Source organism: Aplidium turbinatum, chromosome 13, assembly GCF_918807975.1.
Source record: "Aplidium turbinatum chromosome 13, kaAplTurb1.1, whole genome shotgun sequence".
Lineage (NCBI taxonomy): Eukaryota > Metazoa > Chordata > Ascidiacea > Aplousobranchia > Polyclinidae > Aplidium > Aplidium turbinatum.
In genome coordinates, this window is record NC_137484.1 from 9253385 (window position 1) to 9279471 (window position 26087).

Sequence of the window (26087 nt, forward strand, 5' to 3'; positions counted from 1 at the left end):
CCATTCCCTTCTTCCAGGCGGCGATTCTGTCAACTAGTGACTCCAATGAGGTGTCGATAATGGCAAGGTCATCAGCGTACAACAGCTCCCAAGGGCAGCCTGTGCGCAGTTCGAGTGGCGGGGCCTCCAAGACAATGATAAAGAGCAGTGGGCTCAATACAGAACCCTGATGCACACCTACGCCTACTTTGAACATGTTACTGTGCCCATCTCCAACACGCACATAGCTCCTAGCATTCAGGTACATTGATTGTACTATCCGTACTAGCCATTCCTCAACACTCAGCTTTCGCATGGCCCATCAAATCACCTTTCTTGGCACTCGATCAAAGGCTTTTTCTAGGTCTACAAAGGCCATATAGAGAGTCTTGTTTACGGCAAGGTGTTTTTCTTGAAATTGACGGATGATGAAGATGGCGTCAGTTGTACCTCGACCTGGCATGAAGCCGAATTGTATTTCATCAATCTGCACTTGTTGCCTAATCAATTGTTCTGTCACTCTCTCAAGTATTTTCATGGTCTGGTCAAGCAGCTTCAAGCCTCTGTAATTACCCCTATCAAGGGCACCCTTTTTACCTTTATAGATGTTGACGATGTAACTTTCTTCTCAATCTGCTGGTATACGACCCTCGCTAACAATAGCTTCAACAAGATCTCGTATAAGAGCAACTGCAGCTTCGCCTGTTAGCTTTAGCATCTCTGCTATTATTCCTGAAGGACCAGGAGCTTTGCCCATGCGCATCTTACTGATGGCTTTTTCGATCATCTCGGTGGTGATTGGTACACTAGGGCCCTCGACTGATGGTTCATCTGAGAGATTATCCGGGTTCCAGGGGAACTCTACATTGAGAATTCGTTCATAGTATTGTTTCCAAGCGACCTTCCTTCCTTCCTCGTCGAGGGAGAATTCACCAGCACCATTTTTGATGGGTTTATCACCACTAACGTCTTGATTGTCACGTCGCATTTGCTTAGCCAGCTTGTAGACGGTCCCTGACTTTGAGTTGACATTGTGAAATAGGAATATAGGAATCAATTAGTCTATGGGTCTCAAAAGTTTAGTCTAGCTATAATATGCCTTTTTACCCACAATTTGCCTGAGAAATCTACATTTTTAAGCTTAGCCTAAATTTTTACGCTCGGGAAAAAATGCCCCTTTTCCCATCATTTATGCGTGAAAAGTACCCTTTTTAACATAACTCTCGCGGTAAAAGTGCCCTTTTTTAAAAATTTGCCCACCTAGTCCCAATTTGTGAAAAGATGCTATGGAGTACATTTTCGAATGGACAAAATATTAGCTTCTTTATCAAGAATTGCAACACGGCTCAAAGATTTTAAGTTTGGTCACGTTTTACTGAACGTAGTCGAAGATATGAGTTGATACTATTGTTGGAGATATCTCGTTACTTTCTGTCCGGTCCGATTTGATTGCATAGAATGCTCGGCACAACGCTGGAATTCCAATGAAAATAAGACTTTTAACAGCATTGACGTAAAAAGATATCTATATCATTTTTTTTAAATAGTTTTGATTTACACTAGAACAATAATAACTCGTTGCATTAACAGCCGTGGCTTGATTTCTTAAAAAAGCGAAACGGCTTTTGCTGTTTACGAACACTACGTGTAAAAATTAAGCAATTACTAGAAAAAAACAAATAAAATTTATAGAAACTTGAACCTTTCAATCACTGGATAAGATGCATCATAGCGCGTCGCCATACCTTCAGGCAAAGAAATGATTTCACCAGCGCTGAGTAAAACAAGGTTGGAATGCATAGACTCACCACACGCATTGTTTAGATTGCAAAGCACCGATGAACTTGATACTTGAAGGCGAAGAAACCTGCAACAAAGAAACATTGAAAAAGAAACCGGGAGGAAAGTTTGTTATTGTTGACTGATTAATAAATTTGTTTTAAGTTAATTGATTGCGATGATTCGACACGGATCAGTGAACAAATTATAATTATACAGGCCTACTTGCCATGGATGTATTTGTCAGATCATAGACGTACTCTACTTGTAAATATATTATTTTTCTTACAGAAGGCCAACATAAGCTAATCGGTCATATCTATTCTTACATCCGGTGAACAAAGATTTCGATTGAGTGGACGAGAAACCAAGAAAGCCAATCTTCATGTCCAACTTCACAAGTGTCTTGCCACAGCACAGCCGAACCGGCACCCTTCTGAGCGTCGTAAAGGCTCTCACCAATCAGTCATGCAGCAGACACTCAGGTAGTGTTCACCAGCAAATGCCGTTGTTTTCATTTAAAAAACAATTGTACAGAATTCCTGGGTCAATCAGATAATTTTTTGTGAAAGTAAAGATTTGTCACAAAAGGTAAATATATCGTCAATACAAACTTTCAACAAATTCTACTACAGCTTTTGGCTAAAAAACAGTCAAACTGTCTGCGGATTTTTAAGTATAGAAAACAGCCAACGTGTTTTAAAAACTGAATGAAGTGTTAAGATAAAAAGTGCCAGCATGCTTGAACAGAAAGTACGGTTGGATTCTATGTATGCGCAGAGTACACGCGTATCATCTTTAGTTTCAGATGTCACTTCACAAAATCGACAAAATTTACATAAAATACAAATTAACCTTTGTGACGTAATTTTCTCAAAAACTCCGCGACTCAGAAAACAGAGAAAAAATGACCACATAAAAACAACTGTCTGTAAGACTGCAATTTTAAAAGATCAAAATTTCAAAACTATGCTCCCAAACTTGAGACAGGACTTAGTTACTTTTAAAACAAAACATTTTTTCGTGTCTGAAAATCTGTGACATGCAGAAGTGGACTTCGGCACTTTTTTCGTGCTGAAATTTTGCAACAATGTGTAGGCTAAGACTGCTAAGTGACTTCCAAAAGCACTTTTTCCAAGGCTAACTCCAATTTAGCAAAATTTGACGTCGTACTTTTAAAACTACACTCTATTAGTTTTGTTCTCGTCAACAACCCTTTTACAACTTGATATGTTACTGCAATACCTTTTGTCAACAAATCGTGGTAAAACTTATTTTTTACATACTTTGTTTTGGAAGAAATTGGCAACAAATGTTTTCACAAAACCAAATACTGTACAAAAGTATCATTGTGTAAGTGTGTTTCTCGGCAGTCGAGTGTAGTGCTGACGCCAGGAAGATCGCTCCTTCTCAACATTGTGTAGTGTGGTAATTTTACAATCAGTTCTTGGTTTTCACAATTTGTGGGTTATAATAGCAAATACATTGCAAGTGTTGATCCAACGCTGTGTATCATCATGTGATAGCCTATGTGTGTGATCTTTCGTTACAGTTTAACAAGTGATGAAAAATGGCTGAGATGAAACTTTTGACGACGATTATCTTGGCAATATGTAGTTGATAATATTATTAGGTATCTTACGGTTGGCCCAAGAAAAAAAAAGGGGGGGGGGGTTAATTAATGTTAAAGGATTTTTGTGGTACCTTGTGGGGAAAAATAATGTGGCATTTAAGCTCGCATGTGATTCTCCCAACATGTTTCCATTGGTGAATCTGAGCCTCGCCAAGGCGTTTACAAGAGACCGCACTGGATTCGGGGACTGGATTGGGGTCAAAAGTAGCCTTAGTGTAAAACTAAGCCGACTAAGATCGCATGAGAAATACTTTTGATTCTCGGCAGTCAAGTGCAGCAAGAATTGAAGTGGTAGGCATCGTGTACCGGCTATCAATCTGGCCTTGTCAATATCACGTGACACAGAGGTCTCGAACACTACTGCACCAAATAATTGAATTTGATCTAAATAAAGCATTCTGTTTGAATAAGGTACTGAAGAAACCGTCTTTAAGAGGCGAAGGCTTTATCAACAAATTTCCGGACCTGGCTGGTTTTACTTAGCCTACTTGTTAAATTGAAATCTTGCCTGAAATAATTTCCGTTTCAGAGCATAACTAAAATGTACGTATGGAGCAATAACAATAATCAAGAAAAAATGACTTTTTCACTGTACAAAGTTTACAGCCAGAACATGCCAAATGAAACTCTGGAGTAAAGATTATGCAGAGAACACTCTCAAAGTATGGAGCCTGGTGACACTTGAGAAGCACTATTTGTCACAGATTTTGCTACTTTGCGATTTTCTTCTAAAAATTCGATCATGCTTTTGATGACGACCATTATCAAATCGCTTGAGCGATAAAATCGAGAAAAACAACGAGGTGAAATCACCGTAAAATCGTTCAAGCTATTATTGTCATCGTCACTTTCCTTAAGCTAAAACTATATCAACGATCTCCAACCACTGAGGCACCCTTCTAGGCTACATAACAGCCCTTTCGTATTAAAAATGCATTAAAATCTTTGAAAGTTTGTTAAGTTTTGAAATTAATATTTCTTTCAAAAAATGGAAATATTTAAATAGCCTACGAAGAGTGGAAGACCTATGAAACACAAACCACCAAAATGAGTCAATTAAAGTAAGCTAAAAATAGAAAATTTGAAGAAAGTTGTTTAACAGACCGGATTAATAGCCTGTTAACACTCAAATTCACTGCAAGTTGCTTTAAAAAATAAAGCATTTAAAAAAACGGAAGCTGCGGAAAGAGGTCTAGAAATCTGAAACAAAAAATGTTTACAATACTTATAGCTTTAAAAAGTTCCAAAAGATACGCAACGTGGTCATCTTTCAAAGTTCAATGCTGAGAAAGAGTCGGAACCAAGAAAATCAATTTCTCCATTACGATAAAAAGCTTTTGAATAAATACTGCAACCAAGGCCAATCAACTACCCTAATGTAATCTAATCAGTTGCACTCAGTGGCAGTTCACCCTTCCCTACAAAAAAAACACACGCACTGAAAAGTAACTTTATTCATGATGCATTTGCAAGGTCGGGTTAATATTTACCTGCACATCATTGTCTTTTGTTAAAATCGCTTTATCCTTAGGCTACTTATTGCTTGATCCGCCCCTTGTTGTAGGCCTATCTACATTGCATTGTGGAGATAACAAACAAGTGGAATTGACTTGGTTCTGTATTAAGTGGGGTATCAGAAAGTTAAAAATAGGTTTCCAATTTTCTATTAAGTTACTATTATTTTTATAAGAAATGAAATATTTAAAATTTGTAGGCTACTTCGTCTAATTAAAACCGTTTGCCAACATAGTTGAAGCTATAGCAAGGACTTTTGACGCGCAGAAAAAAAAGCTCTTTACAAAGTCGAGACCATGAGGCAAAACCGTTTCAAAGGAATGCTGTGGGCAACTTTAATTATTATATAACCATGAACATGTGAGATTTACGGCACTGATAAGGACATTACCTTAATATATATTTTTAATTTGACCAAACGATTATCTGCGGTCTACAGTAAAACTGTAGCATCAATAAAAAATAATCTTTTTTTTTCAAGTTCAACTCTCAGTAAAAGTTGTCCAAGCATCAGTCACAATAAACAAAGCAAAAAATTTGCACGTTTACTATAATCGACGAAATTTCCCAATTTTTATACAAGGATATTTGAGTAGTGAACGCAAATTTCTACCATTAAAGTAGCGTCAAATGACATTGCAATATTGTTTGTCAAGTATAGGTGTAACAAGCCAGAAGCAAGTTGTTAAATCAGTTTTATGACTCATCGCTTTTATGTTGTGATTTCCTAGTATATTAACTGTCATATTAAAACGTAAAGCAAATCCTTTGTTTATAGTTTACATTACAAAAAGGGGCGTGTTTGCAGAATACTGCTGCGGTGACTTTTATCCTTGAGATTAAACATGACTTATCCCCCACACACGTTATAATGGACTCGTGGTTTGGCAATTCGGTTCCTTAACAATAGACCAATGTTCGACACCAGATCGAGGGGTACATAAAAACTAGAAAAATGTGGTATTCAAACCACACGAGTAGAACTGAGATCCTACTGCATATAGGCTACACAATGCTACAAAGCTTCATAATACGCTTCAACCAACTGTGTGGTCACAGAAACAAAACTACTTCACGTTTTTCAATCATAAAAAAACATTATTAAAATTTGGAAAATGCGATAGATTAAAACCAATAACACATTAACTGGTAAATATAGGCCTGCCCTACATCCGTTAAAAACAAGTAGGCCTACTCTATCTAGTTATTTATGCAAAAGCCAATGCGCCTTTCTGCTTTATTGAAGACGCCTGAATGAAACAGAAATAATCGGCAGCAAACCTTATCTCAGAACTAGCTTACACAAGAAACTAAGTAGTAGTTTTTTTTAGCAGTAACCAATAATGATTTTATGTCATTTGGTTGTTGATTCCAAGTTACAAATCAGTTTCATCCAAGACGGTTTATATATTGAACCGTTGACGTATTTGTAATCTGCAGGTCGTTGCAGCAGATGAGGTTTATTGACCAATCAGAAGCAACAGCTGAGAAAAGTTTCGCAGGAAAAAGTTTAGGAGATCAGGTTTCTCACAACTCGCAACATTATTTGTCAAAATCAAACTTGGGAAGAATCGGGACGAGTTTTAAAAAAGCAAATTCAACAAAAGTTTAGTAAATAAGAATTGCGTACAAATTTTCGAATGCTTACTTTTCAGGTGGGCTACTTGTCAGTTTTGTCAAAGTGTGTTGCTGGCATGCTTATTGCTTATGGAAACTTTGCCACTATAATGAGCAAATGTTGAGAGTTGTGAGTAACCAGATTTACTAAACTTTTCCCTGCGAAATTTCTTTCAGCCGCGTTAAATCCTCCCTTCTGATTGGTCAAAACACCCCATCTTCTGCAGCGACCGCCAGGTAACAAATACCCGTACTGTTGTGGTGCGCATGCGCAAAATAGTCTTACACCAAACGTAGTGAGTCGTTACCACCGAATTATCTCAGTGGTAACGGGTGAGCGATACTGTATCACAACATTGTCAATTGAAAGCTAAGTGTAATACTGTATAACGTATATCGCCATTTGGGTGTTTACAAATGGCAACTGTAAGTAATTTTGTGAAAACCACCAACAAAAAAGAATGCCGCGGGTTACAAAGAATTTTTAGTTTCGAGTTCACCACTCATTCGCACTATTTTACACCCTCGGTTTCGCTGATTAGACCGTACCCGTGGTCTGATGTAATAACACGCAAAGAAGTTTTCTTCAATTTCCTCTAACGATTACGCTTAAACATTTAAATTGCGCTTTCCAGATGAATGAAAAAAGACATTATGCTTGGTTTAGCCAGCGGAAGAGGAGGAAAAGGCTGTCCCAAAACGAAATGGATCGATACAGTGATGAATGACAGCGGGATGGACATGGAAGAGCTGAAGGAGGTTGTGAGGAATCGAGAACTGCGGAGGGAGATGATATATAAAGTGACCCAGAGTTGAAATAGACTGAATGGATGGTGACGAATACCAATCACCCCTTCAATAGCCTTGGTTTATAGAAATCGCAAGCAGCAAAGTAGGTCTACTTTTGCGAGTTCGAGTAGGCTACTTTCATTTTCAGAGTTCCAATTCTGCAATGAAGATCCTGTTCTTCGAGTTTGAAGCTTTGGTACGAAAGGGGTGTGTTTGATTGTTTTAAGTGGTCTAGTTTCAGTATCATTTGTGCTGCATTTTCATTTCTCTTCAAGAATTGCAAAACACAGGGCAAAAATCAAACTTAGTAGTTTTGTTAAAGTTTACATTGGCCTACCTAAGCACCCTTGTAAAATTGTGCCAGTTAATGGTAAAACAAGTTAAAACATATTTCGGTTACATTGAAGGTAACTTACTGCAGATGAGAACAGTAACAAGGTTAGTAAGAACAGTGTGATAGTTATTTATCCGGTTTCATGTCACTTTAAATGGGACCCAATTTTAGACTTAAAACATAATCTCATAAGCTATCTGCAAAATGTCTTGAGGATTTTTGGCTATTATCTATGTGATGTGCTGTTCAGAAGTGATCTTGTAACACATTGTTAAATTGTGCGTTTAGAAAAAAGAACTGCTTGTACGATTAAGAATTTCATGGTACCTGAGCCATTGAGACGTTTCAAAATAAAGTAATGACCCATGGCCACCTGGAGATGCGGCCTGATTTGTCACATTTTGCAGATCTTGATTACAGCTACTGCTAGTGCTTGACTGACATTTTCTGAGATCTTTTTACTTTTTGCTGTCTCTTAATGATACAAAAGCTTTTTGTTGGCTTGGGGAAGCAGTAGCAAATGAGAAAAAATAAGTTGAAAACGCTCAATCAGACTGTTATTGACAAATTAACAGTCTGACTAAAATCTTGAAAATCAAATTGTCTTTGTTTTTCAACATCTGATGATAAAACCTATTGTGTCATCTGGGGAAAACAGTAAAGGCGAAAAAATAAAATTTCTAGAAAAGTTTATTTAAACAGTCGCCCAAAGTTGACAAAATCTGGAAATTTCTGCAAAATGTGACAAATCAGGCCGTATCTTTAGGTAGCCATGAATGACCCAACAGAAAGAAGCTTTGCAATTCAAAGTTCCGATTAAAAAATTTAGTCGACAAATTCAGGGCTCAAATCTATGCTATTTTAACTGGTGACCAAAAATGCTTTTCGTTCTTTGCATTTCGAGAATCAACTCACTCAGCTCATTGCTGGGTTGGTTTTATGAGTTATTGCTGACCAATGTGAGGAAACTTTGAATGTGAGTTTGAAGTGGCCACAATCGACAAAATACTAGAAAATGCTCGCTGGGAAAGAATTGTTGCACGCCAATGTATTCTTGCAAGACATCCAAAATACCACTGATGCTTCCAAACCAACATAAACGCCGGCACTTTTGGCTTTAATAAAACAAACTTTGACTGCACTTTTCATTGCTGATGGATCGTATCAAGATATCAGCGATATCAAGATATCAGCTGGCAAGCGCCGTATGCGTGATCTGTAAGTACTGCTCAACAAACGCAATGTCTTATGTAAGAGCTGGATGGAAAAATTGTAGTGATTTAAAATTAATAAAAAAGTTACTTTCTGAACGCGACAACCCTTAAAGTTGAAGACAGTATTTTTTTTCACTTCACTTCTACTGCATTGCTTGCGGTTGAACGCAAAGCGCCGCGATGATCAGCTTAATTGTTAAGCAATGTCTACCTCTTGGTGTTGCTTCGTAATAGCCATTCGGGATTTGAGCAAACTGTTCTGATCTCGAACTCACTTTCTGCATTTCTTTGTTTATTCTCAATCTACCATCAGAGAGCAATAGCAAAGTCGTATGAGGATGCCATTTTATTGTAACATTTTGTCTTTCGACAGCATGCATCAATTTGCAAGATTTTCCGCCATTTTTTATAAATAGGTGTGAAGCCGCCGGGTATCAAATGGATTCATTTGTGAGAGTTCTTCTTCTTTGTCTTTTTATTATTTAAACCATACTTAGCTTTGCTTAAAACTTTCTTAGGTTTTAAACCATACGCTTCAAGCCTGCTAGAGTGGAGCTTCGATATCTTTTTATAAGTTTCATTGAGATTTTCTTTCCGCTGTTTTTTCTTCTTTGAACTCGTGATGGATTTGTCAGACCCAGGTTCGATGCCCAGCATGCACAACTGACGCAACCGATCGCGTTTTCGACGCCGTTGTCGTGAATTTAGCTTTTTGTGTTTTTCAACGAGTTTTTCTTCAGAAGTTTCTGTCTCTTCTTGTTCAGTTTCATTTTGAGGCTGCGTTGATTTTCTAGAAAGAACAAAGAACAGTTTCAAATTTATCAGAGATAGCCTGTTCCTAGCATCACAGAGAATGGCTTTCTTTTAAAAAAATACCCCCTTAGAATAACTTACACTTAACATTATTGGACGTGTTTCAACATAACGTATTAGAGAAGAATTACACGTGTCGTCCAGTCAAGCCGGTGTTAGAACAAAAACAATTACGGATCCAAAAGATACAATGCCAGGAAATTCAAGTTCAATGTTAAAACACCTACTTTTCTTTTTCTTCAAGTTCTTTGTAAAACTTTTCAAAATGTTTATCTTTTTTGCGCCTAGCTCTGAGGCCATACAATCTATTCAGGTAATCCTCTTCTTCGGGTTGTCTTCGTTGCACGACACGCTTGAGTGAACACCAACTATTTAGGGTACGGTCGTCTGCGAGCAATATCTGAAGATAAAGACAAGCTTGAAAGTGCAAGTCGAATCGGATTTATCCAACGAACCTGGTCAATGAACTAACGATATATGATTTATAACACCGTCGCTGTTGTCGGGGGAGGATCCAACAAGGAGCCTTAAAGGGGAGGATTTCCACAAAACAATAATCCGACCTTGCAAATACAAGTTATTTTTCTGTGTTTTAGGGAGGGGACGATCATCCCAATCGCTTCTCAGTACTCCCCCATCGATCCGCCACTGGCTACTGTATTTAAAAATGATTTTATGATGGATTTAACCTCTTGCGACGTTGTATCAAAGCAATAACGTTATTTGGTGAGCTGAGGGCAAACGAACGTTTGAAAAATAGCTAGTGCACTAGAATAAGACACTCTCCTCATAAAAAATTGAATTGAATAACAACTTGCATCTGAATTGAGATCAAGTGAGCGACATACTGTGGCGTCAGTCTTCAGCCTGGCTCCAGACTGCGGAGAGGTCATTTCTTTTGATAACTATGAAGCTCAAGAACGTGTCGGTTTGGTGCACAGCTATTGATCGGCCTATTTTTAAGATAAAACGGCAGAAGCACTCACTCCCTTACGACAAGGTAACCTCTTAAGATGCGTTAAACATGTCACTCAAAGGACAATTTCATCAACGGTCAGACAACATGTTCATTGTTCATGACGTTCACTTTGTCAAGCTGAAAACTAATAGCTTATACAAATGGATTATTGAAGAGTACAATAATCTTTGTAGCGCCCAGATGTACAAAATGAAATTTAACACTTTGTTACGTATCATACAAAATACGCTTCTTGCTGAAGAATACGTTATGATCAAAGTCACTTTAAAATGATCTCAGGCTTCTCCAACACCACACAATGTCGTCATTAATCTCCACTCCCGTTGTGAAGAACTAACCCTAACCCGCTCATTAACAAAAAAAACTTTTTTTCTAAATTTGTATGTTGCCGTCAAGACCTTACAATCTCCACTGATGATTCGTAAACAGAAACGAAAAAGGGTTTCGGTGATTCTTGCAGCGCATACCATCTCAGGACGATCAATTTATGTAACTGGTAAATGCTAACCGTCTCTACATGAAATATTTGCTGCAATTAGACTAATGCCGTTTCCAGAGCAGAATATTTCACGATTTTATCAACAGGATGGTTATGAAACTCAGATTTTTATCAGTTTGGTTTGGCTTGTTTATCACTTTACGATCAACAACGATAAAACTGCTCAGGGTGTCCCCGTCTAAAAAAAGATGATTTCTTTGAAATTGTTGTCCAATGAACTCAGTGCAAATGGTAAGTTTCTCGCACTATTTAAGTTACAGTTTACAGTAGAGTAGCCTACTTACATCTTCAGTGGAAAGTCCGTAGTCATTTGCGGGTACGCTCCGGTATTTAAAGCGGCACGGCATATCACCGATCAAATCGTCAAAGTCCATCGCGTAATATTCTTCCAAGTGTTCGCTCATTGTCTTCTCATCTGCGCATAAAGCAGCTTTGCTTACATAACTATCGGTTTTTACGCTCATTTAAACTGCGTAGACGTTAAAATGACGTAATGAAGAACACTGCAAGCTACAAGATGTTTTTAAACAAGACTAGACAAAATCCAAGTAGGCTACGTGAACAAAACAAATGCTCCCTGCAAACATCATTTTTCTTTGAATAGGGAGGCCTAGGTCTGACGTGTTGGGATTGCGGATAAACACCAGACACCCAATATTTTAACTCATTATGACGCCATAAAGATGAAGAGTATGGCCCTTGAAATCCAAATACACATTTTTGACTTATTTTGTTAGCTATTTACCGTAAGATGATAAGATTATTTTCATTGGCGCAGGTTTTGGGTGTAGGGAGTTTTTCCTGAAAACCCTACCACATTAGAGCTCAGAATCTTGGAAATTTGAAAATGACGAAAATATGAAACATCCTACTGTTTAAGGTTTATGTACACAATAAGATTGTGAAATTTGGAATCTAACGAGACTGGCATACCATCAGTCCTACAAATGTTCTGATGACACCACAATCAGAGCACCGGTGATCCAAACTTGTAGTTCACATTAGTGTGTTGTAGAGCGAAGAGTTGCCGACAGTAACAATAGCAAATGAATGGAAACGTCTTAGTCAAGTCTTAAAATTTGAAATGATTGATATCTACTGCAATTGGGCTTATGAAAGGGGGGATACCAAGTAAGAGACGGGTTGAAGGCATTATAAGGCCCTGAAATTGAAAATATTCGAAATGAAAGAAAAATGGATGAAAAGAAACGACAAAAATGATTGATCAACTTTTCTTTTCAATGATTTTTTCAACGATCAACATCAGCCGAGCTGCGTTTGATTGGTTTTGTAGAGAAAAACTTAGATAAAAATACCTGAACACGAGTTCTGTTTAGCTGCTGTTTCGTAAAATTCAGATTTCTTCTTTTTGTCTTTGCCTTTCACTTTTTTTTCTTTAACTTTCGCTTTTGGTTCGGGTTGATAATCACAATCCATCTGCATCGAAAGCAGTGTTACGTCAAAGTGACATTTCTTTCCATAACTCAAATCGGCTGGTCACAATAGGGCAAAGCAAGAACTTTTTATTCCAACGACTCGATCGGCTTCAGTATTAAATTAAAACAAAATCCTTCGTCTATTTTCACTAAAGAATAAGTGAATTAAACCTAGGATTTTATCCCCACCCGGTGGCTATATTTAGGACAATTTTTCAATAATTCAACCAAAAAAAAAAAACGCTGGTAAATAACTTGGCCTTTCCGTGGCCACGGTCTTTTACAGTTTCGGAATGAAGTTAGATTGTCTGTAGGTTAAAAACTCACAACGAAGTCCGCTTGTTCACAATCAGGAAGTTCTGGATCATATTCCTCTTCCTGGTCGTAATCTGAAACAATACAACGTGTGACAAACAATATATTGCATAATGCATTATTATACAACAACGAGATGTGAACGAGAAGCAGAAACGACAAGTTACGAAAATTTCCGATGAAGCTCTCGGTTTCCACCATGCGAAAACAAACATGATTTTATTTTTCGCTAGACGGCATCGGACCAACACAAAACCTATTTAATGCTGGTCGTCGTCGTCGTGTGAGCGTCTGGGGCCGAGGGTCTATCATTTTACCACCCTAGATTCACGATGTTCCCGGACTACACTGGAAGGCTACTAGATTACTTCACAATTTAAGCAACAAGTATTACAAAATGACAATTATGCACAATGGGTCTGCTACTAATCGGTGAGAGCCTTTTTCGGAGAGTTCCCTATTCGGCGATTTTTTGAAAATCCAACGACGTCTTCTGCAAATCCGACGATTGAACATTATTCAATATTCAGACATTGAATCAATGTAAATACGAACTGTTAGGCTAATTGGGTTCTTTGAATCCTACGTCACCGTCTGTATGCAAACTTAGAATATATTAGTTATTTTTGTCATCAAATTACCAAACTATATTTTTAGAAGTAGTGCTGCCAGACCTTTTTATTTTTTGCACTAAATTTAGTATTATCAAAACTACTTTACTTCTGTAGCTTTAATATTTTATACAAATTGTTGCAACTATAATCTTTCTCCTTAATTTGCATATTCTTTTTGCATTTTTTTCACTACCTTTTTGGTGAAAAAACAGTATAATTGCATTTAAATCGCCATCAAATTATTTCACTTGTAACTTTTGTAAAACTTTTGGAAAATGAAATTGATTGAACAAAGTTTATTTGAACAGAAGTAGTATGTCTGTATTTTATTATATTTAATTATGTCTCTATTGTTATTTACTTTTTTCTGAATCCGCATGGTCACACTGAGCCAGTTTCCTGCAATGTTTATTTTTCTGAATTTTTTATGACATCACAATCAAGCGAGACTCTCGAAGTAAAAACTTCGGGAAACTTGTCACTTTCTGAATTTATTTTGTGTTAAATCGCCCTTGTTGCTCTTGCAAGTGTTAATTGTAGGTCTATTTTGCAATCGACGAAATAAAAGTTTTCCTTTTTCGCTTTCTTTTCTAGGTTAGGTGGCTGTGCATTTTCTACACAATTTCAACGTTTAGCGACGTTAAAACGATGTAAAAACGGCAATTTCTGCTGGTCGGGATAACTAGGCTACGGCACCCGATAATTTCCTTTCAATCCAAGCTGTAAGCCACACATGTGTTGATCCAAACTAATCATTTTAACTATTCAAAAGTACTAACTTGAATGACATAAACATGACGAATTTTAATTTAATAGTTCAAACATTTTATTTTTTCTGCACGATTTCAACGTTTAGCGACGTTAAAACGATGTAAAAAACGGCAATGATAATTAGGCTACGGTACCCGATAATTTCCTTTCAAAAATTTAAAATAATCGCCGAATAGGGAACTCGCCGAAACGGGCCATTCCGATGCACAATACAGTCCCTGGTAGTTACAATAACTAGACGCCAATGAATGACTGCAGAAAGGATAGATAAAATAGAAGTAGATATGATCGACGCGATCATTTGTTTATAGGGTCGTCAAAACTTGAATCTCTAGAGCTAAGGGTCGCTAGAGCTAACTAACTAGCCTATTATACTGCAAGGCCACTTTGGAGCACCCGATCTTTGGTTTTGTCACCCAAGACACGCATAACTTTTGCTCCGACCACATAATGAAGTAAATATCTCAATTCCCTAATGCATTGTTCATTACCGATATTGCACTGTTCGTTCCAGTCCGTTGCTTCACCAAAGTCATCATCTTCCATGTCAGAGAACTGTGGCTTCTTGTCTTCTTGTTCCGTGTAGAACTCGTCGTTGAACAACTCCTGCATGAAAAAGTGAAGTTCACCTGGTGCGTAAAGTCAATAATAATCTTTTGAGCACAAGTCCCACATTACGGTGACAGGGTCTCAATTATGATAACAATTTTATACTTTTCAACGCATTCCACTTCGTAATTTATAAAATATCGATTAGTAACTTTTGATTTTGCTTTGACTTTTAGACTCTTTTGATTGCAGGACACCATTAATCAAAAATGGTAAAAGTGTAAAACTTACAAACTACGAGGCCAATTACTAGCAAGCAACAACGAACAACACATCGACCAAAGTTTAAAGGGAACTATTTTCATATTAAATAAAGTGCAAATTAACGATAAACGTTGGTATTCCTACGCTGCAAAGAGATACAAGGACTTCACAGACAAAAATGCACAGAAACGATGTTTGCCAGTTGGTTTCAGTCATTTGTTTGTAAAAATAAGCACAACTACCAATGTATAAAGTACTGGCATAAAAAGTGTTGAATGAGAATTAAAACCATATAATATGTTGGTAGAAGCGATGCAAATCAACAAAACAAAAACATGACGTTTCAGAACCCAAACCTGCATTCTTTTGTCATGTTCGGTCGGATCAAATTCGTCATTGACGTCATGATTCGTGAAGTTGATGTCAGTGTTGCCAGTTGCAACCTTCAATCGTTCGATTTTCTCAACGATTTCCTGCAGTACGACAGTTGTTTAAACAATTTGCTGATATAAATCATTGAGTACATGCAAAAACCTTTACCGGATATACTATTTTTAATAAATCTAAGCACTTAAGAAGAGCAGTCAGAAGACTAAAATTCAAATTTAAAATATTGATTAGACAAAACAGGTTTTTACTTAGTTTTTCTCACGATTCAAAACATTTTTAACGTGTCCGATTAAACAATGACACAGCAGGCTGCTGTTGCTTTGAGGTTTTTCACTTCTGTTTTCAACGCTGACGTTTTTACACAATTCTAACATTACTTATTTGTTAACAACAATCAATTTCTCTATGACCGTCACTTTAAAACCGACGTTCTGAAAGAAAGCGTTAGCTGGTCCACAAAAACGTTTCTTCAGATAAAGTAGATATGCCTCAGGTATTGTGAAGTTTTACTGTATTATTCAAAAACCAATGACCACTATGTGCCGTTTTACTGCAACACAACTTCAATTGAATTTAATGCTCCGCAAGATGAATTTTTTTGCAAATGATGTTCTGTTGCTCAAGAGGTTGAAAGGCATTGTGGTGTTATGGCAATGGTATTCTTAGCTTAATCAAACAGACAAGGAGTGATTAAAAAGACAAAAAATAGACAAAATTAAAAAGACAAAAAATGTAATTAAAAGGAGTAATGAAAAAGACAAGGATTAATAAAACAGACACTTTTCACAAAGCGAATTCATTTATATTTTCTTGAATTTAGATCTAAGAAAAACAAAAACGTTTTCACAAATTTTAATGATGTATATCACAATCTGTGGTTGGCTACATTTTTGTCCTAGAATAGGTGACCTTATTGTGTAATTCTGTTGTGGTGTTTCGATGATTACTGACCGATAATAACCTTTTGCTACGCAATCTGTTATTGTGAAATCCTATTCTAGAAAGTTTCTGTATACGTGACATTCTAGAATTTTCTTTGAGTATTATTAGAGTTATGTTGAGAGTTGTGTATTATGAGGATTAGAAGTTAGTTATAAAAAGTATATTGAAACCGATTGTAGAGTTCTAGCCGATACACGTATTGAATAGATTGTAGAAGTGGAAGTTATTGGTAATTGTAAAGTAGCTGATGCAAGTAGTAGTGCATATTTATTTTGGAATCGACGAACACGTTGCTGTTCATAATTTGATTTCTTTAAGTGCTGGAAGTGGTGAACCATTCTTCAGTTTAAGAATTTTCGTCCATCATCTCGCAAGTGAAACTATTCCACCATTTCTTTGATTGTTTATAACGCATAACGTATGGTATCCAAATAAACTACGCCGTCAATCTTTTCAGTCACTTTACGTGCAAAAAGTATAATAGAAAGAATTGTGACAACGTCAAAAAACGAAAGAAAACGAAATACAACAAACACCCAGTTGTTAACTATGTTAATTATTATTTATTAGCTAGGCAATAACATCAATACTAATGAAGTTACTACCTGTCGTTTCAACTGTTTCAGACGTTTCAGCTCTTCAATTTTCTTTCTTCTTTCTTCTTCTTTTCTGGTTTTCCGTTCTTGTCGCCTTTTCTTGTTTCTCTCATCTTTTCTCCTCACAGAACTGGCTATGACTCTTGGATAAGATTTTATCTGAAAAATTACCAATTTGAAAAAGTTTATTCGAATGTTTTTTGTTGTTGTTGCAAACCTTGGTGTAAATCCTGGTGTTTGAAAATTTGAACTAACTTAAAACTTAATTTAAAATTAAAGAAGTCAAAAATTTTATCAATCCGTGAAAAATAGTGTGTTGAAATATTTAAATTGCAAAGCCTATTGACCTTTTAATGAAATATGAAAGACTGCATTTTCTGTAACGTTACCATGAACTTGACAACACTCGAAAAGTATCTTTAAGCAACATGTGAAAAGAGCGTTCAAGAGAAACTCTAGAAATAAAAATAAATCACTTCTATGCTAGAAACTTGATACTCTACTCACAAACGCATGGTCTGCGGGCTGTTCACGACTCGTGTTGTAAGCGTACTCAAACTTCTCCTCTTCTTCGGAAAACCTTTCATCTTCAAGTTCTTGCTCGCTCTCTTCTTCTTCTTCAGATGCCCTGGAGGAAAGGATTATGATTGGATGCCAGAGCCACCAAATCAACACTCGAAAATGGAATCAAAAGTTTGCAACGTTGTGTTCAATACGACGACTCCTTTCACGTTTTCACTTTTCATTTTAAAACAACTTCCAGCTTTCCTTCACGATTAAGAAGCTACCAACTCCATTAAATAGACAATATACCATCACGCCTACAAATCATCGACCACTTTCAACACAGAAGAAACCAGTTACAATACCAAAAAGTTTGACTGACAAGCTGAAATATGGTGTTCTTGATCGTAAAAATACAAATGATAGTAAATAAAATACAGTATTAATGAAAGTTCAATCAAAGTCAACCATCTTGCTCACTTACTCCTCCAAGTATTTCCTATCTAAAATGTAATCGCGTAAAAACTTTTCTTTTTCATCCAGCTTGGGATCTTTCCAGTAATCATCTAGCTCTTCCAAAGTGGTCTCATCATGGTTACCAACTTGATGAGTCTGAAAAGCAATTTGTACAGTTTTCAATTGGCTGTACAACCACCCACCAGTTACAAGCTATACCCCTGTCAGCAAATCAGTCCTTTTTTAAATTGTACTTTCATTCTATTGTGTCGCGCATGCAGCGAAAATGTGTTGGATTGTTGAGATTTCAGGCAACTTCTCAGGATGCTCGACATTGGAGCCACAGAACATTTTACATACAAAAGGTTTGAAGAAGTTAAATCAGGCGAGTTATCGCTATCAAGCGAGTTACTGCTACAGATTTAAAAAATTAAGCATTGTATACAACTAAAGATACAAACACTTAAAAGTTCCCACCAACGTCGACTATCGTTTTGCAACCGAAGCTGAAATAAGTTCCTTTCGAATGAACATGTATTTGCGCTCATACCGAGTCTTTTTTCTTCAGAATGCCGTCTTCGTCTTCTGCAAACTCTTTGTCATATTTCTTCGTCGCTTCAGATAAACTTCTTTTAATGTCATCTAGTTCTGCGTAGTAACTGCCACGAGCGTTTCTTCCAGAAACTTCGTCGGTGTCTTCTTTTTCGTAAATACTGAACAAAAAAAATGACGTCATAAAAATACAAGTCATTCAATCACAAAACATATGAAATAAGAATTTTTTGAAAACTTGTAAACTTATTCGTTTGAAAGTTTGTGAAGGTGAATAACTGAATATGTTTGAACGATTAACAATACAAGTTGTTTAACTTGTTTGGACTTGGAGAATTTTCAGTAGTAAATTTACATCGATCCACTTATGCAAGTAGTTTAATATGTACATATGGGAATTCCTGAGTATCTTTCCATTCATGAAGTAAATTTATTTGCCAAAATAAATCATACGAAAATAAAAGTTAATTCAGAAAATATTCGTGTTTTATGTCATTAAGGTAGTTTTGATGACAAACAGTATATACTTGTAGCGGTCACAGTTTACCCATTTCTTTCCAGGATGACTTTTCTTTCATAATCTTTCAGAAGAAAAGGTTTTTCTTTCGTTTTGGCAGCATTTGATTTTCGTGGCCCATCATCAGACTGAAAGAAACATTAAGAAATTAGTGAAGAGAACCTGAAACCGATAAAAAATAACACAAACTTATTTCAATCACATTAAAAAGTTATTTTCCGCCCTATTTTATGTTTGATAAAAGTTTGCAGTTTTGCTGTACTATATCAAGGTGATTGGCCATAAATTACTTCAAGGTGGAATAACATTATTCAATTAACATTATAATATATTAATAACATTTTTCAATTACAATGCAATCGGCAACACAAGACAAATTCAAACGCTTTCGGAGCAGCGTTGTGCTCCCTTTCATCAGGAAAAATAACCAATTACAAATCATTGATGAAAAACAGCAATAAAAGCAAAAGTAAATATATCCCACATTGAAATCACTACTTAAACAAGCTGAGCAAGGAAACCATTGCACCCATGCTACAACTTCATTTTGAAGAATATAGATCTAACAACTTCCCATATGCTTTACGTTGATTCTTATCAACTTTCATTAACGAGATACGCCGATACAGCCATGGATGCCAGGCACGGTCAAGCGCACGCAAAGTTCAACGAATGCAGCAACCAATCTACCTTAAGCACTGTGATGTAAAGGATACAAGCAAAGTAACAACTTATAGTCGAGTAATTTTAGTTATTGTTACCTCCGATTGATCAGAAGAGGACTGATGGAAAAATGTTTCGTCTTTCTGATACAGCACAGGGTCTTTTTTCTTGATGCATGCTAATGTGTGAAAGAAGTCTTTCTCAAGTTTTGAGTTGATGGCTTCTGCAGTTTCGTCTTCAACTTCGCTTTCAGAGCTGCTGCTGCTGCTGCTTTCATCTTCATCAGCGTCTCCATATTTATCTTTCACTAAAAATTCAGATGTTTTCTGTTTTGAGGTGAATGGTGTGGACACAGAATGTGAAGACAGATTTGAAACAAATTGTATTTTGCAAATAAGAGACACGTATGCATTTTAAGATAAATATGACACGTGCCAGTATAGAAAAGACTCTTTGGCGCTAAGAGTTATTCAGTAAAAGAGACTCTCTTCCATACTTGTGTTCTTTACTTTCTTTTGCAGAATACGCAAAACCAGGTTATACAAAAATATTCTGCGTAAGGTAAGTTCGGAAGATAAATTCATGCATGGGTGCTCGAAAAATAAAATTCTGACAATGCCTGGTTGCTTTTTACTATGGTTCACAAAAACAAGAAAGGTAGATAGCACAAAAAGTATGTCTTGACCGTGAAAAACACTTACATTTTTGCAACTCCTCCGCTTGACGATAAGAGTCGTATTTCTTGGCAAATTTCTCATTGATCTTCAGCTCGTCCATTTTATCACTGCATCACAATGAACTCCACTATGGCTATCTTGACACAACAATAAACAGCAAAACCCTTAAGAGCATACCAAGTAGTTTGAATTCATATTCGTTCAGGTCAAACTTACAAAACAATGGCAGTGAAACAAAATTGCTGAAGATATTTCCCTATTTCCAAATCACAAATGTGCAGTGATCAGCAGTCAGCACAGTCAATGGTGGTTAAGTTTAACTTCAACCACTCGATGAAAAATCCATAAAAATACGCCAAATTTTGAGCAATACAACAAACAATAATGTACTAACATGAAGCTGTAAACACATTCTCAACCAACAATGATTACTTCAAGTCGAAATTCGTATAACTTAGTAATCAAATTTTAAAAAATTGGTAGAAACAGACATCGGAAGGCATCTTGACTTCTTACAAAAGTAGAAAATGTATTTTGTCTCATATTTTCTACAAATCTCTTTCCAAACAGTTATATAAACGTTACGCCATTCCAAAACAAAAAGAAGACACGATTTGAAAAACTTCTAAAAGCTTACAACACATATGATGTAAATTATTATGTACAGCACCTTTACCTATTACGAATGATGATTGATGATCTACGACTAAGGTCAGTTTAAGCTAACTTAATTTTTTCAACAGCAGAAACTAAAACAAATTGCACAGTGCAATGTTTTCTTCTGTTTTCCAAACGTCAAACTTATGCGGTTAGCATGCAATGGAAAAAATGCTTTCTTATGCTATGGACTAGTGTAAGAAAGCTGTTTTCGATTAGCTATAACAATAATAAAAAAAAACAGTTAAATCGACAGTTTGTTGTAACGTTAACCATAAAAACTGAATAGTAAATACTACAAGCTGATCCAAAATTGCTTTAACTTTCAGAAAAGTTTGCGTGAAAAATTTAATACATGTAGACGTGCACACATCAACAAGTGAATTAAATATTATGCAAGTGCATTCCACAGCTTAATTTGTCATCAATCTTAGGTGGAATGGCAAGTTCCAGATCAGCAAAACTTAATGAGTTGTTGCCGAGAGCACTTCTTGCAGCAATGATGCTGTTAACAGTGGATTGAGCACCCATTGTGGTAATGGAAGTTGCATCAGGCAAAACCCAAACTTTGGACTTGGTCTGAACGAACAGTCGGTGTGTTGAATCATAGAGGTTCTGCAAGCCCTTGGCTTCATTGTCCATGTGAAATAGAGTCAAGTGTATAATGAGCGAGTGCACACCATCTTTCAATGTTAAAAACTTCTTTATGGTTTCGCGTAGTGCTTCCAAAAGACCTTCTTCCTCGAATCTGGAACCTTCTCGAAGCGAAAAGCGCTTACGTTCGCTCTTGCGCTTACTTTTTGAAGTTCGATGCGAAGTTCGACTGTTCACACTGCTCCGAGAGGAACCGGTGACTGTGCTGCCAAAATCGGAGGCTATATCAGAGTCCAAGTCACCATCACCTTCCCCAGTCAAAGCATTCTAAACATACAAAGTAAACTGCAATGAGTTAACATTTTAATTTGGCCGTCGCTCAATAACTTGTGACCCTGTAAGCAGAAAGAATAATCAGATTCTACGCATTACAGCTTCAACAGTGTTAACTCATGTTACCACCTGAAACTGAATACAGTAGTAACACAAACCAGCATAACATATAAAAGTGAAGAGCAGAAAACATAAGATGATTGTATAACGCAAAACTAAGTATCACACCATAAAAAGCGAATGAACAAAAAACATTAGCCACAGTACGCCCCAAATCAGTCCACAGACCATCTCATATAGGAGTGCACAGAAACCAAGCTTCAAGGAGGATACCTCACAACCCACCAATGCAACAAGGTCCTCATGGTTTGGCTGAATGAAAACTGCTTGGGCTTATTGCGTCATACGAAACAACGAAATAACAACAAGCCTTAAATTCAGGAAACAAAACTAATTCACTCTCCTATTTTAGTGTTATCTGTTTGAGGGTACTGAATATAACCATTTCATAAGCAACTACCGTAGCGTAAATAATTAACATTTGCAAAGCACCATAGTCTGAATCGGAAACAAACCCGACAGATGGGAGTCTTATCTCATCTACAATTCTATAGTATGATGTCATCCCTTACCTGTAATTGTTTTTGACGCTTGAGTTCTCTAACTACAAGCAGTCTTGTATAATGTTTGTCGTACTGTTGTCGATAGCTTTCTACCATCGAAGTCACGTCGTTGGCAGATTGAATTAAAGCGGGTATTAGATGAGTATCAATGAAGTCATGTAATTTGTAAATACGAATCAATCGTAATGCCCGAGACCAAAATTGACCTTTGCACAAAACAGTGATGGCAGATTCAGTATCTTTTGCTGCTTCTTCCAAAACAGTTGCAGCTTCCAGATACTGATTTTTTGCCATAAGGGTTTCTGACAGCGCTTTAGCACAATCTGCATACTCTTGTTCTGAGTAATTTAGATGCGATGCCGAATTCAAAGCATGTTCCCAACTACCTGCCTTCATGAAGCATTTGATTGCTCTTTTGTAGTTATCACATCTGGACAACATTATGCCAGCTTCTTCATATTTATAAGACGCAGTAAGAACTTCAGCATACTGATTGCTGATTTCCCGATATTGGGGAGTATATTTCTGAAATATACCAAGGGCTTCCCGATGCAAATTATGTGCGGAAATCAATTCCATACAATCAGAAAAATGGTCAGGACATTTTGATATATTGTTCAAAGCCCTTAAATATTTTTTCAAATGCATGTCAATTTTGTAACGTTTGAAGTTTTCGTCTAGATTTTTCAGCTCATTCAAAAAAGGAATATATTCCTTGGGGTCGTTATTTGAGACTTGAGCAACTGCCAAAGCCAACTGAAGATCGTAAGTAGCCAGAGCTTCCATGTATAACACACGCCCATCAACTAAGATATGCAGATGTCGAAGAGCATCATTGATTAGTTTTTCGTCAGCTGAACCACTTTTTTTCATATTTTGAAGCCTTGTAAGAGCTTGCTCAATTTCTGGCTTTGATTTCCGAACATGTGCTGTTAAAATTGAAAGAAAAAACTTAACACCATCCAGTCGAAGCAACTCTAACATAACAGCATCACAAATCTTGTCCACCTTACTCTCCTTTGATATCAGTAATGATTCATTGGGCAATTTCAATGCAGTTGAATAAAATTGTTTATACATAGTCTTCGTCACGTCCTCTTCTCTAATTTCACTGAGAAACAGATTGATAAAATCAGTAGAATCAAGTTCTTGTGCGAAAAGTCCGATATTTGAAAGGAATTTCGAAGGGTTGTGATCATAAAAAAGGTTCAGATTAATTCTATGCTTCCTCATTATCGTAAATGCTTGCTTATACTGTCCCTGATTCAAAAAATCCTTTACAACAGAAACAACTAAAGGGCGTGGATGGATTTGTTCAAGATTTCCTCGTGGCAATTGCAAAAGAGTTTTTGTGTCTCCTGGTGTTACAACTACAAGTTGTGCTCCTCGTTCCACGGGACGAGACATAACGTTTTTCAGCTTTTCCACCATCAGCTTTGAATCATTGGAAGATTGTTTTTCAGCATCCAGAAGCTTTGTATCCCTACCAATGAACACAAGAGTATGTGATGAAGTTGAAAAAATGATGTAATCTGAATGTAGAGCAAACGATGTGCATTCGTTGCTTATGACATTGTTGTTAAGATAGAATCTTTTTTCCGAAGACAGTGCCAAAAGAGCATAAGCAATGCTATTGTCATCAGTGTTGGTAAATCTACACAATTGCATATCAGGACAGAAAGTGTTGAAGTACACTTTTTGGCCAGCATTATTCAAAAAAGATTCTTGAAAGGTCATGTTTTGCTTCAAAATTCTTCCATCACTAAGTTGTACCACAACTGCTGGTTCAGATTCATCTGATAAATCGGAACACATGCAGATTACATGAGAATAGAAAGTACATAACTCTGTGCATGACATCAGCATTGTTTTCTCATTCAATTTGAGAGCAACTATGCAATCTATATTTTCAGGCGAAGTGGTAACACCAAATAAAATCTCAGATGAAGACCAAACAAGGTGACGTAAGTTACACCACCAGTTAGGACACATTGGGCAGCTTTCTAAGTCTGGTGTAAACACAGCAAACAACGAAACAGGAGTTACTTGTGATTTAAACCCATTTCCACCCAAGGCCATCAAATGCAGATCAACAAGGTTGCTTTCACAATTTGTAGTTACCTGACCAAAGCAAAAAAATGTACCACTGTTTGTCAACACCCCAAAGCTGTTTGGTGTTGCAGCATTTTCAGAAAAGCAAACTTGTTTTATGTTTTCTTGAAACTGGAATTGGTAGGCACACAATGGAGGCGGCACAGTCATGTACCTAAATGGGGTCATCTTCAATCTGTTACCATCAGTGACAGCCACAAGTGACAAGTCGTTAGAAGAATTCTTGGATTGAGCCCAAGATGCAATTTTATTACAGTTTATACACCAAGCCCACTTGTACAGAGCATAGGTTCCTTTTTTGAATAATACATGTAAATCGTATGGCTGTTCTAAATCCCAGCTAGCCCAAGAGACCTGATTTAATACCATGCTGTGTTTAAGTGACCAATTGTAATTAGAAACACACCACAATTGTAGATACATTTCTTTAGTGTTAAGATCTGTTGCTAGCAACATCAAGATAGTGGAATCACTGTTCCATTCGAGTTTATTTATGTAAATTTGTTTGCAGTCAAAAGGAAGAGTGAATTCTCCATGTTGCAAGCCATTGAGTTCAAAAAATACAACATCATGACGATGGACTTTTCTCTGTGATGAAGCAATCAAAGAACCAGATGGCTTCCAGGCAAAGCAGCTCTCCATTCCAGACATGGGTTCACTTGTGTATTGCAAGTTGCAGTTACGATTCCACACTCGAAACTTTCGCTGACCATTTTCAACATTACTTACGGCAAAATATTGACCATCTCCACGCCATGCAATCCTCACTTTCTGATCATCATCAAGAGGAGTAGCAAGTTCTGGATTAGGTTTCTTCCCAGGGATAAATTTGCCCTTTGATCCTTGAAATTGGGTTTCTTTTCTTCCCCAACCAACGTTGACAAAGTCACCCTCCCCAAACTTGTCGGAACATATTTCTAACTCCGAAATAGGATCAAAATCATGCGTCATTGCAACAACAGTTCCTCTATTAGTAGCTAAGAGTACAATTTCTTGGTCTGGACTCCATGACATGGACTCTATTTGACTGTCCAAGCTTCCAACACACTCCACATTATGATCTGTGGTGCCACATAAAGTTACATCGCCATGTTTTAATGCAACACAAAGTTGTTCTTCTCCGCACATAAATTGCATTGCAACAATTTCAATATTAGCAGGTTCTGGAGTAAGGTTGTTAAACGTGACCAAATCAATACCAAAACACTTTTCACGATTCGTCGTGACATATCCTGCGATTTTGCTGCCTGATGCAACATAGCATCTTGAAGTTTCAGAATCCAAAGTGAAGTGTGAGCAATCATTAATAATTTCAAATTCTTGCTTAAAGAGTAACTTCAAATTTTTCATAATTGCTATTACTTTATAGAT

General features: G+C 36.8%; 2 protein-coding genes across 2 annotated transcripts; both read right to left on the minus strand.

The window, feature by feature from the left end:
• Nucleotides 1-9191: 9191 nt before the first annotated feature.
• Nucleotides 9192-20571, minus strand: LOC145781932 (protein KRI1 homolog). The gene is made up of 14 exons (XM_082593628.1): nucleotides 20422-20571; nucleotides 19819-20027; nucleotides 19088-19185; nucleotides 18539-18701; nucleotides 18017-18144; nucleotides 17536-17656; nucleotides 17038-17187; nucleotides 15457-15573; nucleotides 14779-14893; nucleotides 12915-12976; nucleotides 12468-12588; nucleotides 11436-11566; nucleotides 9901-10073; nucleotides 9192-9650 (listed from the first exon to the last, which is right to left on the minus strand). The coding sequence occupies exons 1-14, from the start codon at nucleotides 20495-20497 to the stop codon at nucleotides 9305-9307; spliced, it is 2010 nt and encodes a 669-aa protein (XP_082449754.1). The 5' UTR covers nucleotides 20498-20571; the 3' UTR covers nucleotides 9192-9304.
• LOC145781931 (elongator complex protein 1-like) lies at nucleotides 20562-26066 on the minus strand. Its single transcript, XM_082593627.1, has 2 exons — nucleotides 22614-26066; nucleotides 20562-21975 (listed from the first exon to the last, which is right to left on the minus strand). Exons 1-2 carry the CDS (start codon nucleotides 26064-26066, stop codon nucleotides 21439-21441), a joined length of 3990 nt encoding a protein of 1329 aa, XP_082449753.1. The 3' UTR covers nucleotides 20562-21438.
• Nucleotides 26067-26087: the final 21 nt, after the last annotated feature.

Bases quoted from the DNA above. Each gene is read 5' to 3' on its own strand.
- LOC145781932 (XM_082593628.1), bottom strand. From the start codon at position 20,497: ATGGACGAGCTGAAGATCAATGAGAAATTTGCCAAGAAATACGACTCT. The intron at 18,702-19,087 runs GTAAACTGTGAC...TTTTTTGTTCAG, and splicing joins GTCATCCTGGAAAGAAATGG to TATTTACGAAAAAGAAGACA. The intron at 12,589-12,914 runs GTGAGTTTTTAA...CTTTCGATGCAG, and splicing joins GTGAACAAGCGGACTTCGTT to ATGGATTGTGATTATCAACC.
- LOC145781931 (XM_082593627.1), bottom strand. From the start codon at position 26,066: ATGAAAAATTTGAAGTTACTCTTTAAGCAAGAATTTGAAATTATTAAT. The intron at 21,976-22,613 runs GTAAGGGATGAC...TTGTATGTTTAG, and splicing joins AGCGTCAAAAACAATTACAG to AATGCTTTGACTGGGGAAGG.